The 14589-nt window shown below is 38.8% G+C and overlaps 2 protein-coding genes across 2 annotated transcripts; both read left to right on the forward strand.

Annotated features, from left to right (window-relative positions):
• Positions 1–124: 124 nt before the first annotated feature.
• LOC144633727 (apoptosis inhibitor 5-like) lies at positions 125–14129 on the forward strand. The gene is made up of 14 exons (XM_078492587.1): positions 125–283; positions 412–573; positions 1534–1633; positions 2359–2424; positions 2769–2926; positions 5625–5759; positions 5969–6034; positions 6167–6358; positions 6851–6973; positions 7616–7674; positions 7846–7996; positions 8874–8933; positions 9126–9193; positions 13086–14129. Exons 1-14 carry the CDS (start codon positions 215–217, stop codon positions 13318–13320), a joined length of 1644 nt encoding a protein of 547 aa, XP_078348713.1. The 5' UTR covers positions 125–214; the 3' UTR covers positions 13321–14129.
• Positions 9209–12615, forward strand: LOC144633728 (uncharacterized). The gene has a single exon (XM_078492588.1). It carries the CDS (start codon positions 10434–10436, stop codon positions 11724–11726), a length of 1293 nt encoding a protein of 430 aa, XP_078348714.1. The 5' UTR covers positions 9209–10433; the 3' UTR covers positions 11727–12615.
• Positions 14130–14589: the final 460 nt, after the last annotated feature.

A 14589-nucleotide genomic window follows, 5' to 3' on the forward strand; every position in this document is an offset into this window, starting at 1 on the left:
TCAATCTGCCTCTCCTCCCTTGAGTTCTTTCTTCTACTCAATATCATGCTTTTGGCAAATCCGCTGACCGAAAGACATGAAAGTGAGGCTTAGCGCGAGGCCTAAGTCCTAGTGTCCTAGTCACTTCACTTTGTGCTACAATTATTTTTACAAACTTTTAGTTGAAAACTAGTTATCTCGCATCGTTCCTTCCACTTTGACGCATTTTATCAATATGGCAGGGGTTGAAGATCTTTACAAACAGTTTGGAATCCTCGCAGATGCGAAGGAAAAAGCAGGAGAGGTGAGCTTGATCGAGCTGTCTTGAAATCAAATATGGCGCCGATTTGTCACGTGGAAATGCCCGTCAAAATGTTTCTGTTTTATGCAAACCTAATGGACGTTGTTGTTTCGAACTCTTGTTTTTAACAGCACGAGAGTGCTTTTCTGCTGATATTGGCTTCTGTGAAGGGTTCACAGGCAGAAAAACGACTGGCTTCTCAGTTTATAGCAAGATTCTTCAAGTTCTTCCCGAAGTTGCAGGAAAATGCTATTGATGCCATGTTGGATTTATGTGAAGATGAAGATAACATGGTAAGAGAAAGAAATAAGTGAAATAAGCTTACTAGAATATCTTTTTATGGAAGGGTATTCAGGTTTTTAACAGACCAATGACTGGGGAGTTAAATGAATCAGAAACTTTTTAACAACACTTGAAAAGTTGAGTAAGAAAAATAAGAATTTAATGCAAGAAGGAAAAGTGTATTCTAACTTCAAAGCATTGGCTAGATTGCAGAATACCTGCCCACTTTTTGCCTATCACTGAATAACAAAATTGCCTATATTGTTATGCCTCATTGTCTAATGTGCTCTAACACAAGCCTGCGACCCAAAGCATGCTCATGACCCCACAAGCTTCACGCTTTAAATATCATTATAACATAGCTAGCAGAGCGGTGCAATCAAATTCAGTATACAAAAGTGTGCTCAAAATCCTGATAGTGCACGCTGATGACATAATTGACGAGTGAAAATCTCACTGAGTAAAGCTCACACGCTGTGTATGCAAAAGCAATGACATCTTCTCCTCGGAATATGGAAAGTGATTCCTTTCAATATTTTTCCAAGGATACGAGCTACAAGGTAAGCTGTTTCTTATTACCAGACAGAGAGCGAAAGAGAAAATTAATTTGATTTTGCCGTCAAAGTTGTTTGTGTGCTTTTCTTCATTCAAACAACAACAACTAACGTGCGAGTCTCAAAGGACAAAAATATTTTTTTTCGCTGCACTAACATGGAAGAATGGGCCAACCATGAATGATAACAGTTCGATGGCACTAAAACCTAGCTACCAAACAAACATTTTTGCATTTTATAAATAAAGGTTTTTCTTTTTTTACTTACATGTAAATGAAGTAGTTGGGTATTCTGCAGTTGCTTTAACAGCGCATTTTGATACTGATCCTTTCCTATCAAAGCATGCTATTTAACTATAAAAAGAAAATCTGTTCAATTTAACTGACCTTTATTTTTGTCATAAAAATGTATTACCAGATCAGAAGACAAGCCATTAAAGGCCTGCCAGACCTCTGTAAAGACACACCAGAACATCTTCCAAGAATTGCTGATGTACTTACACAACTCCTACAAACAGGTAAGCAAATGTTAGACAGTAACCAATATAACAGTTGTATGGATCAAGTAAATTGATTGAGTATGCCGTAGGCTGCCTTGATTGGCATGTTAGGCTGTACGCTGTCCAGCATGTCAATCAAGTCTTGAGCCTCTTTTGAGTGAAAAAGGCAGTGGTATATTCCATCAGTTTTACAAACAGTAGTTAAACTATTAGATAAGAACCCATGTACATGTAAGTGCATGTAATTGACATGCAAATGGTGTAGGTATCCAATTATAAAAAACTTGTAATTGGACACCCACATGATTGCACACCAATTACATGTACGTGACATAGAGGTCTGCAGAGAACCATTCAGTATCGATAATTTTGTTATTGATAAATAATAATAATAATTTATTAATTATAATTATAAGAATGGTCTTTATTAAAATCTTCAAAAATTAATGGAACGAATGTGTGATTAACCAAATTAAAAGCTTTTTTCCTAATGTCATGAATTACAATCAGTTTCTGCAAACAGACGTACATGTAGAAGTTTTACTTGAACAATGTTATTATTTTGTTGCCACTGTGGATGTAGCTGGGGGGAAGTACATGTACTTTAAGTTATAATTTCTAAGGATTCTGGTTATAGTCGGCAAAATTTAATGTACTAGGACATGGGGCTTTGCTTTTTTTAATATTATAAGAAATAGTCCTAAGAAATTATTAATAACTTATTGTTAATGTTTCTGTTGCAGAGGATCCTGCTGAATTAACAATTGTTAGAAATGCACTCACAGTATTGTTTAAAATGGAGCCAAAAGGTAGCTATTTTATAAATTAACCTGACATCATAATCAAATAATGTTTAGCTTCTAAAGATCTTTAGATAAAGTGAGAATTTATTGTGTATTTTGTTTACATAAAATTTGTGCCACTTTCTACAAATTATGAGTTTTAATGAATTACATAGATATGTTATGCCATCAGATGCAATTTTAGGTCATTTATGCTAAATTGCATCATCGCATAATATTAGAAGTCTTGAAGGAAAAAGGTCATGGGATGAAATACACACAACACTGTAGGTTAAGATAAATATTGCAAAGGTCTAAAAAATGCTCTTGGAAGCTAAATCTTTGTGGTTATTTACATGTAATCCTTGCAGGAACCATTGGAGGACTATTTTCTCAAATTCTTAGTGGAGAAGAAGCATCTAGAGAAAGTGCTATTAAGTTTTTAAGTGGTGCTGTGGAAGAGTATGGCAAGAAGGTGTTACATCCATCACCTGAAACAGAGGAATACCTTGTTGAAGAAGTTAAAAAGGTAAGTTTAGGGAAATAGTTGACTTAGTTTCCACATCATTAAATGACAAGTGAAATTTCTACTCCCCATTGAATGGGATGTTGCTATCCAGAATTTTGTTTTCTGTTGCTCCAACAACTTTGTTGTGGCCTTTTGAGGCAAAGACAGGCATTAGGAGAGAAGTGTTTTGCCGAAACACACAATACAAGCTAGTAAGTAAGTAAGTAAGTAAGTAAGTAACGTCTTTATTTATAGAGGGTAGCACTTAATAGCTATAAAGCTAACAAACTCGTGGCCCTCCTATTTACAAGTATTAAAAAATCTAAGATCTATACACAATAAAAAACCTACGATATACAATAATATACTAGTACCGTAAAAACCCGCAGATAAGCCGCACCTTTTTTCCAAAAATGTTCGCTCGAAAGCGGGGGTGCGGCTTATCTGCGGGAACATTCGGAAAAGGTGCCGTAAATTTTCGTTAACTGATGCTAATTTATGGAAAATTATGTAAATAAATATAACATAAAACTACAAGAGAGTACCGGTCATTGCTTTTGCAAGTTTGACAGCTCCTATACTGTTTGCAGTGTCGACAATGGCCTATAATTGTAACAGTAATATTGATACTTTTACGAGCGAGAAAATACCACGAGTATTCACGAGTAAGATGGCCAATTGTTTCTTTCTCATTTTGCACTTTGATGGAAAATTTGTCGAACTGATTACGAAACTCTCTTTATGCAACAAGTTTATCTCCAATAGATGGCTCCCAAATCTCTTTAATTTGTCGATATGATAGCCACGAAACCCGAACGACTCCATCGCCATCTTGTTTTGCTTTACGTTCTCGCCCTAGTCCCATATTTCGCGTCCGATCAAATGCCTGGTTACTAAGCTACGAACGTTCTGCAAACGCGTGTTCTTGTTGTGTGTGGAAAAACTGCGTTGAATGAAGAAATGCCTGTCAACAAATGCCAGAAAAAGATCACCCATAATATGTCAAAGTTGGTTTTCATTATATTAAAGAGCTCAAATTGTGGGTAAGACTGAAGTATTTTCTGTTTCAATGTTCATTGAGTTTACGTTCGATGAAGAAGACTTCCTAAAGACTCAACTTTGGATTTTTGACTCGACTTTGGATTTTCTTTGATTTACTTTCAAAAAACTTTTTTCCAACATTTGAGTTGTTAAACTTGGGGTGCGGCTTATCTGCGGGTGCGGCTTATACGCGGGTGTTTACGGTAATAGTTCTCACTATAAAGCTGCCCCCGCCTTTTTACAATTTGTTTTTTGTCGCCTTTAATTATTAATGCCGATGGACTGCACAATTAGGCTTCTTTTTTACTGTGTCATGCGGAATTTCTTGTTGTGTGACACCGTTGCGTCCTAAAAATATTCACAAGTTCAAGTCGAATTATATTACCTAGCGCGCGGAAATAACACCTAGCGGAAATAACACATAACACATTATTCGTGATGACAACACACAAGCTTATTCCCGGGCTTATAACATTCAAAATAAACTTACAATAATTTCCAGGCCAAAAAGCCTAAAAAATTCCACGAGTAACAAAATATGGCACATTCAAAGATTCGAGAAAACAACCCACTCTTTGGATCAAATAATCTGACAGTTTGTTAGCGATACGAATTACGTTGTACCTTGTACTACATGACAAAGTTCACGCGTTTGTTTATTACTCGTTGTAACTTGTAAGATGTATACGATACAACAAACCTCCGAAAGCAAACCTTACAAATGTAACGCTTGGAACATAGGTAGCCGGCACGTAGCCAAGAACAGGAAACCAATTGCTCAAAATCTTTCGACGTATTACTAACATTTGCTTCAAATATCACTTAACACAACCAAAGCAGAGAAACCGCTCGAACAAATCTGTGAACACGCGTAGGCCAAAACCGGAAAACAAAACGCTGTTGCAGATGGCGAAGCTCGAAACGCGAAGGTGACCAAACGCGACCTCGTGGTTGCAAGTTCCCGACACCACCGTGCGCGCTTGCTAAAATATTACCCGTCACGACCGTGCGCGCCTAGTTTTGTCAAATCGAGAACGCTTCGCCCATTACAAACACATTTCTTACTTTTTCAACAAATATTCTTTGTCCTTGTATGTATACACGCGGGGAGTCCTAGGGTGCCTCCTCGGGTTTTGGCCTCTGGGCCAAAACCCTGCGGGGGCAATAAGAAACGAATTATCAATTAAAAAACTACTTATTAAAAACTAATTAAAAAAACAATCTGTATTCGAAATAAGATCTTAAAGCTAGGACAGTGACTGTGATTGATCATGGCCTTTTCCTATTCTGTGGATGTTCTGTCTGGCATGCTATAAACCAATAACCTACCTTGAAAATTGGGGATGCATAAGGCTGAGGCCCTAAGTCCCCAGGCATGATGAGGACAGATAATGATGACAAAATTGTTTTATGGTCTCATGTAGCGTTGTTTTTCATGCAAGACTGTGGTCGGGGATGACAATCTCTCGGCTAATAAAATGACAGACAACATGACACATGGCTTGGTTACTGCTTACTCATGTAAATGGTAAACAACTGTGATGTCGTGAATTGTTGTACTGGTCATGGTGTTTATATTGTATTGATTCTGAGACCACAGCTCTCATCAAGTTTGTGCATATGGTGCATTGTGTATGTTATGTGTTCCTTGTTATTTAATGGTTATGTTTTGCCACAGGCCATGGCAGATGTTACTGGAGAAGAGTTTCGCACATTTATGACCATCCTGTCATCACTGAAAGTAATGGCCAGTGCTCATCAAGAACTTGCAGACATCGTGGCAGAACAAGCAGAACTTACCCAAGCATTTCAGGTACTACTTTGAATGGCAAACATGTAGCATGCGATAGCATCCATTTTTTTCTGCCGCTTGGTAAACAAGCACTGTAATTATTTGTAGCAACATCACAAAAATGTTGATGCTGGTCCCATGCTTATGACCTATCTGCGCATCTGCATTTAAAAGTTAAAGTTATTATATCAAGTAATAAGTCTAATTTATTTTTCACATTGATTTTTCAGCCTGGTGACGCTGATGTAATTGATAGATTCCTTTCATGTGCCAGACAAGCAATTCCATATTTTGTGGTAAGTATAATGTTATTTCAATGGCATATTAAGCCCTTGATCTAGACCTTTCATATCTTTAGCCAGCTGAGATACTTGTTAGTGTGGTTGACTACGAACTTTAAAGCACGTAATTATTTCGTTTTGTTTCAGAAAGGAGCGTCTGCCCAAATATTCTTTGTGTACATAGTAGAAAGTGTTCTACCAAAGCTGAAAGAACTGGCTGCATCAGATGGTGAGGACGTCAAGCTAGAGATGTTGAAATTATGTGCAGAAATGTCACCACATGGTCTGACAGATGAAAATGTCAAGGCAGCTATAGAACCTATCTACAACTTACTATTGGTGAGGTTTACATGTATGTCACTTGTGTAGTCTGCTAATGTACTGCCTGGTATTTTGTTAGCCTGGTTCACACCAGCAACATAACAAAACAACAGCAAGGTCACGCAAATGCCAAAAACACCTCACATTGATGTTTTATGTCACCAGTGTGAACAACATAATATACACTGTAAAGACTTAGTTGAAACATGATGACATAAGCATTTAAGCATAAGCATAACGACCTGATCTTTTCTTTATGTCGTTATGTCCATGTTGTTGTGTCATTACACCTGTATGTCACTAGTGTGAACCAGGCCTTACAGTGTACTGCTAGTGCTTTTGTTATGAATTTGTATTAAAATTCTAGTTCTGAGAATTATTTACTTTTATCATTCTTTTTTAAGGGCTATAAGGAAGGTGAAGTTACCGGTAACCATCTCCAAGTGGCTTGTTATTAAAAAATATAGATTTTGTATTAATTGTTTATTTTTTTTAACTTTTGTACTTCAGGAATACATGCCATTGCCCCCAGGTGAAGAAGAGGAGAAAAGTACTGAAGAAAACTCTGAGCCAAAGCTTCAGTTTTCCTATGTAGAGTGCCTTATTCTTGCATTTCACCAACTAGCAAAAAAGGTATGCTCCACTTCCTACATTGGACAATGTTTAGCTTACTTACTTAGGCCTCTTCACACCATGTAAGGCATACATTTGCAAGGCCCAGGGCAGCATTCACACTACATGTATAATGATAAGCTAAAGGAACGTCAGCTTTAGAGACTGTTTCCTTTAAGTCCCAAACAGCGTTGAAATACTAAATTCTGCTAACCTTTTTAGAAGAAATTCAAGAAGGCAGGCCCTAAAAATAAATGACTTGATCATAACAGGAAAACTGCCTTGATTAGCCTTGATTAAAGACCAGATTCTCCCAGGGAAAATAAGTGAAGATAATTATGCAAAAAAAAACCGTAAGGGGGAGTTTACTGTATATGCAGATGTTAGTGTCAGTAACCTGTGATAGCAGATCTTTGTATAAACTAAAACAGTGGATAGCGATTTTGTCGCATGCTGGTTGGCTACTCAAACTCCAAAACAAGTAGTGAAACAAGTAGTGAAACAACAGGCTGCTTCTACATGTTTCAAGTAGATTTCAAGTTAGTTTTTGTTGTCTGTTGTAAAACAGAAGCATTTTTGCATCCAAGACTGCTTTTTCTAACAGAAAAATGACATTTTCTTGTATAGTATGTTGAAAGATTTGTATGTGTATTTATTTTGTAGAACCCAGAGTTTTTAACTGATACAAGTGCAGCGGAACGTCTTAAAGATTTCCGTCTAAGGTAAAGTTTTACTCAAGACTGTTAGCAGTCCATATTATGCAGTCACCTTCTCATCTTGTTTGCCAATTTGATAAAATTGAAAGCCAATCATATGACAAATTAGCAGGGTTTACTGATTAGAAAACCATTCCAATGATTATAAGTTAATGATTGCTGTTTATCTTGCCTCAGGCTTCAATACTTTGCCCAAGGCTGTCAAGTGTACATAAAACAACTGAGATTGTCGTTACAGGGCAAAACAGGTCCTGCCCTTCAGGAGGAGGAAAATAAGATTAAAATTGTAGCACTGAGGACGACTTCAAATATAAATGCTGTCATAAAGGTATGTTGCGAAGTGAAATGATGTTGGTAGAATAGAGACCTAATTACACTGGAGGCCTTAGCTGTTGGACAAAAATGTCTTTACCACACAATCCATATTGTAACCTATTTCCATCGTCGCTAGCCTGTTCCAGGCATTCGGTTAGTTGGGAAGCGGCGCAAGAAACGGCGAGGGAAAAAATGGGGAGGGGACTAAGGCGAGGGCCCCCCCTCCCCCTTATTTTTTTTTTTCGCTCGCCGTTTTTCGCGCTTCCCAACTAACCGAACGCCTGGAACAGGCTACATCGTCGCCATCTTCGCTACCTAACGAGTACCTGTCATTTGTCAAGTGCTGTTCTACAAAATCAAATTAATTAAATTATTGTTGGGTTTACTACATGCAAGCCCTGCGTTAAAAAAATTTGTCCATATTGTATCCATTTCCATCCTCGCCATCGCTAGTCATCCTCACTTCCTAATGGGTTCCTGCCATTCCATTCCATTATGGCTGCCACAGGTCGGAACAACGTCGGGTAAAAAATAAAAGTCAAGGAAAAGTCAGAGAGTTTTATTTTAAGGTTGCTTCAGGTTCTGATAACGAGTGTGATTGGTAACGACCTGACTTACTATGGTCCATAGAAACAAAAGCAAATTTAAAGTGTACATTGAACCTTGGCTACTTTTCGTAAGATCTGTCAGTGAAATTGTTTTCTGATCAGTGTCAAGTCAGTACCCTGCGACTACAGCGCACGTAGTAGCGGGAACGAATGAGAGGCGGCTGTATTCGCAGGCTATTAAGCCAAGGAAATTGTTTTTCTTCGTTTATGGCAACCATGTGCTCATATTACAGCGGTATTGAAGCAAGTCATTAATTGTCAAATGATTTGCTCTTTTTTCAGGACCTATTTCATAATCCACCTTCCTTTAAGAGTTCCATAACATTATCATGGAAACCACCGGTAAGTGTGAACATGGCCGCAGATGTTGATCATCTTAGTAAGTGTAAATGTAAATTTAGGAATCGTAGTATAGGTTTACTTTCTTTTAGGCCAGAATGTCCTTCAACCCACGCTATACAAAGGTTTTGTCTACGAACTAAATATTTCCATGTATGTAAGTCATAAAATAATGTCATTCCTGTTAATTTGTAGGCGAAGACGCAAACTGCATCCACACTAACATCCCCGAAAGAGGAGAAAAACACGCTAGTAGATGAAAAGTAAGTTTGTTTGTTCCACGAAAGGATAAACTGTTGTAAAACATTTAATGCTTGCCCGCCCACAGTCCCTTAGGGTTTACGACTACAATCCTAATTTTTGCGTGTTCCCTCGCAAGCAAATTGTTTATTTTACTAGACGAGTTGTCACTTAATACGAAGAAGCTTCAAAAAATTGGGCAACAGCGTTGCAGGTTTTTGGAAGGTGATTCATGTTAGCTACAATAGATGTTGCGTTACAAAAATAGGTCAGCGAGCAATACATCTGACGTTTGTCGCCACAATGTCGAGTAAAAAATCGTCCTTATTAAAAGGCAATTCGTGCAACATCGCCATTAGATTTGTAGTTTCGTTTGCATGTCGTGATGTCGTGATGTTTTTGTCCAACATTAGTGTTTAGGGTATTTTCGTACGTAAGACTGTTGCCAACTCGGCTTTAGCTGAATAATGGTGATGTCATGTTTATATTTTTAGTTGAATGCGGAAGTGAATTGGTTCCAAATGGATGATTTCAGTTGTAAATAGGAATGAGTAAAGTTCAAAGGATTAGTATTTTTGGGCAGTGGTTCTTAAATGGGAAGGAGCGTAAAGAATATTGGTTTATATAATAGTGATAAAATTCCCAGCGATAAAAATGGTATTCTAAATATAATTTGTACAGGGGAAAAATTTAAAAGCGTTGAATTAATGTTCTCAGTTTACTTTTGTTTTGGTCACGCGATGCTTGTAACTAATCGGAAAAATCTGTATTCGATAATTTAGTTTCCTTGTATTAAACTAGGAAAGTAAGCTGAGATGCGCTCTTTTCTGAAAATTCGATCTGCTTTCTGCCATTGAAAGGGAATGGAGATATAGCATACAATGTGTAGCGTGAAGTGTGACGTTACCTTTTATCACGTGACGTGAGAATATTAATGCTCGACCAAATTTTTAGAGTTTTGTTTTGACATTTCGTCATTGTTGCTAAATACCTCTGCGAAGACGTTTGAAACGATCAGTCGAAACACTATCTTAGCGACGAGTCCAGACACAAGTAGCGAATTCGTCGTTCGCTTCATCCTGTTACTCACGAGCTAGTCGAAGGATTTATTTCCTGAACTGTTGTTGTTTTGTCGTCGTCTCCTGCTCGTTAGTGCTCGACTGATTGGTTTTGTTGTCTTTGCTTACGTTGCAACTCTTGCTGCAAATACAAATGCAGCAACTACAACCCAAGAAAACGCCAGTTTAAGCGTCTTCCAACACCATGCCTCGTTTTTCGAGGTCACGGAATTGCAATCACTTTTCAGTAAATATCGACGTCAACTATGGAACAGTAGCTGTCGGCGAAGACATTGTCGTGAACGTTAATGGTCATGCTAAAAGAAAGAAGAACTTTGATCGACTTGAAGCAAGTGAATGTCGAAGAAGAAAACGGAGCGATCGCAAGCGTTTGAAGAGACTTCACCGCAGTGGCTCAAGGTCTACCACTCCAAGCGTAGACGAGGAAACGAGAGACGCAACACTGAATGAGCTTGCACTGGGGAACGAGAGCTCCAGTTTGCAGCAAGCCCTGCAAATATTTCGCTGTTGTATTACTCCATTGCATCCCTTACGTGACAATGGCTGCTGGGATCAATTTGAAAGTGCTGCAGACCACCTTTTAGATGAATCAGCCGGTGATTCGACCCGCAAAATCATCATCTGTCTTGAAAAAAGTGTGGTGTTGAGTATCAAGAAACAGCTTGACCGGTCAGAGGAGATGATATGTGGAGTGGCGGACGAGATTTCACAGACGAGTGGTTCAGTTCGGCTGTTACTTGAAGTTCTCTCGAAGTGTTACATGGCTGGACTTAACCGCCGAAGAAGAATGCTTGGTAAAGCGGAAGAATGCTTGAAGACTGCCAAGAAGGTGGTATCTGGCTTCCCTCCTTGCTTAGCTGTGGCTTTATTACTGTACGAGGAGGGGAGCTGGCACCGAGACTTTGCTTCTCTTCTCACTGGCTCGAGGAATGAGCCTGTCATTGCCAAAGCCAAAGAGAAAGCAAAGGAGCTGATGCAGCGCTGTATCGACTTGTGTTGGCGGTTGGATCATGACCAGGTGTATGTACGCAAACAACACTTCGCTGTGTGCAAAATGGCGATGATCGATCTCAGGTGTGAGACAAGCGCATCCAGGAGAAAAAGCATTCCTCCAAAGAGCATCCAAGAAGCCAGAAAAAGCCTGGAAACTCTTCAAACAGACAATTACACCAAGAGGGAGGTGCAAGGCGCGAAGATTCAGCGTTTAATCGCAAAGGTAGACTTCAGCTATCGCCTGGAAAATTTCGACGAGGCTGAAAAGTTCGCGCAGGAGGTGCTGAATATGGCTAAAAAGTTGGAATTTAATTTGGACGTGATTCCTCTGGAAGAAAGACTTCAGGACATCCGCCGACAAATTACAGCTTCATCAACGAGCGAAACATTTCGACATATTCCTGGAATAATTGATTCATCTTCTGGGTCATTCTCTTCCAAGAATAACACACCATACTCGTCAGACTACGAAGACAAAATATAAGTAGTGTTCAAAACTTGTGTTCAGTTCCCGTTGGTAATGTTTTGTTTTTTTCTGAATGAATTATTTTTATAGTAAACGGCATCCTCAGACAGTGAGAGGCAAACAAAAAAAGGTTGATACAGTACAATATTCCGATGTTTTGTGACTGTAAATTTAATAATTTAAACACCTCAGGATAGGTTTCTTCGATTGTTTGACTTTGAACCGCAATTATTCATAAGTTGGTCAAGCTTGCTCGATCAAGGGTGGATGAATATTGGCCTAGCTCGTGCTATGCTTATAAATTTGGTCTGTGTTTACTCAGGATAGTAGTAATAATAATGATAATATAACTTGGCCATATCAGACCATCTTGACCTTGAACACGCGTGGCTTATAATCTATACATAGATGTACATATTTGGTGTAGATGGAAAACGTATTCTGTGATGCGGGCCGTATTGTTGTCGCTTGGCAACGTCTATGATTATCTCTTGACAATTTTTTGACAGCTTTCTAATGGGTTTCTTTTAAAGTGGCCAATCAGAGTTCGAGAACGGAAAGAGTGGAGCTACTCGAAACAGAAGCCATCAAAAAAGATGTCAAGAAGTTTTCACAAATTAATCAAATACTTTATCAAGTGGCAACAGAATAACGGTCAGCATTGTAAACATGAAACAGGGTTTATGTGAAAGCTCGAAGAGATTCCCTTGGTGGCCGTTTGTTCTACTTCATTTCGCCTTCTTTGAGGTGACATCTTTTTTGTTGAGTTTGGTTTTGATCCCCATGGAGGAATAGATGATAGAATAACTAGGGGAATAAGTCAGCGAAGTGCTTACGTTGCGTTGCATCATCAGAAATCTGAATTCTGTGAATTTAAATTGGTTACGATATCATTGTTGTAAGCGTTTTCCCTAACATGTTGATGAAGTAAATTTAGTGTATAGAGGTTTTATAACTAGAAGCTTGTCGAAGATTAACTGTTGGAATGATGTTAACTAAAAGTAATCTAAATTCTGTGAATTTTAATGTACAGTATTACGATATCGTTGTTGTGTTTTAACTAACGTTGAGGAATTGCATTAAACATTAGGCAAATAGTAGTTTTGCATCTCATTATTACCAGATTTACTGTAAAAAGTATGAACGAAAACTCCCTTCAAGTAACTCTGGATAAATTCTGTACAGTATGCACAAAACCTCGCAGATTTTTTTTACTTGAGCCGAGGTCTTCTCATCCTTGCTTTGCTTTGGTGATAGTAGTTCTCATTCCTCCCGAGTGGTCCGCAATCACAAGCGTTGCATATGGAGACTTGTCAGTGTAAGATTCACTAAGCAATGGAATCTCATTATTTATTCTATCTCGTTATATTTCCGCAGGCGAAAACGTGCAGGGATCACGCCGATCAAGTTCGACCTTCCACCCGAGACGAAACAAGCTAAAAAGCCCAAGGGAAGCACAGTCACAGTGTACACTCCGCCTGGTCGGCGTACTGGAGCGTCAAACGGCGAAGTCAAGGGTCAAACCATGCCTGAGGGAGGACGGGGTCGGGGATTTCGACAAGGGGGACGGAACCGAGGTCGCGGACGGGGCTGGAGAGGAGGCAGATATTAGATGGTTTACTATTCTCGAACGTCCCATAGAAAGTGCAGAATTATTTTTATTAGCTTGCGAACTTTGTACAGTTGACTTAACTACAACTACAAGTCAGGACTGGGTTATTTATGGAGAAGACTATAATTTGAGTTAGTTCGCCTTGCTCATAAGCTTTTTTTAACTCTATCTTCATGCGCCGTCCAACAGACGTTAGTGTACTTTAGAAAATGCTCAGCAGTGTTTTTTTTAAGTTGGAAATTTTGAAAGAATAATAGATTTAACTACGGAGTAAATTATTGAACAAGACTCCAGAAACCCCAGGTTTGAGCGTCTGGGATCGTTGTGCAAAGACGAATTCAAAATTGTAGCAACAGAGCACTTGATAATATTCATCAGTCTAACGTTACAAATTAAAAGGTCGTATCGATTTTTGGTGATACTTGTTGCTCTTTCGAATCCGAAAAGACTATTGATCGGTTTATTTTGACAGTTTATTGTCCAGGCAGGGATAGTCCAAGCAGAAACAACATAACATCAATAGCTTTAGCATTAATTACGACTTGACGTCTAAGTAAGTAATTCTGCCCAAACGTTCCCAGGTTTCTTAGCGTGCGAGGCTGGAGTCCAGTCTTCCTGAGGTTTCTGAAGTGGAAAGTGACTTTTATTTTGTTTTGAGATCCAGTTCAGTTGCCCTTTTTAGGCGAGAAGTCAAATGCAGTGATGATAACGATCAGCCTATGTACATCAACCCACTTTCGATTTTTCTTGACGTTAAATTTCGATCATCACGATCTTTGGTGCCTATAAAATAAAAGGCTGTTATGTTTCTTTAATGTGTGTCTTGTTGCTTCATCGCCTGTTTCCTAAGTCGGTTTTTGCAGATCATTCTGTGCCAATTAAAAGCTGGTTAAGTGACGTGACAGGTTTCTTTCCAGCTGTAGCCTGTTCCAGGCGTTCGGTTAGTTGGGGACTAGCTCGAAGAATGGCGAGCGAAAAATTAGGGGAGGGGTGTAGAGGAGAATTAAGCAACAAACCGCACTTTCTAGGGCTTTACTGGCGTAATACAACCACGTGGGATGTTGGGAGAACATGAGAAGAGCTTGTAAATCACGAGCGAGTGATTTACAAGCTTTTCTCGTGTTCTCCCAACATCCCAGGTGGTTTTATTACGCCAGTAAAGCCCTAGAAAGTGCGGTTTGTTGCTTTTACGAAATTACTATGGAAAACGTTCTTCAAAGAAATAGCAATCTATTTTATATTTCGTGATCAAATGTCTTATTCTCATTA

The sequence above is a fragment of the Oculina patagonica genome, chromosome 12 (assembly GCF_052425735.1).
Source record: "Oculina patagonica isolate OP01 chromosome 12, crgOcupat, whole genome shotgun sequence".
In the NCBI taxonomy this organism is placed as follows: Eukaryota; Metazoa; Cnidaria; class Anthozoa; order Scleractinia; family Oculinidae; genus Oculina; species Oculina patagonica.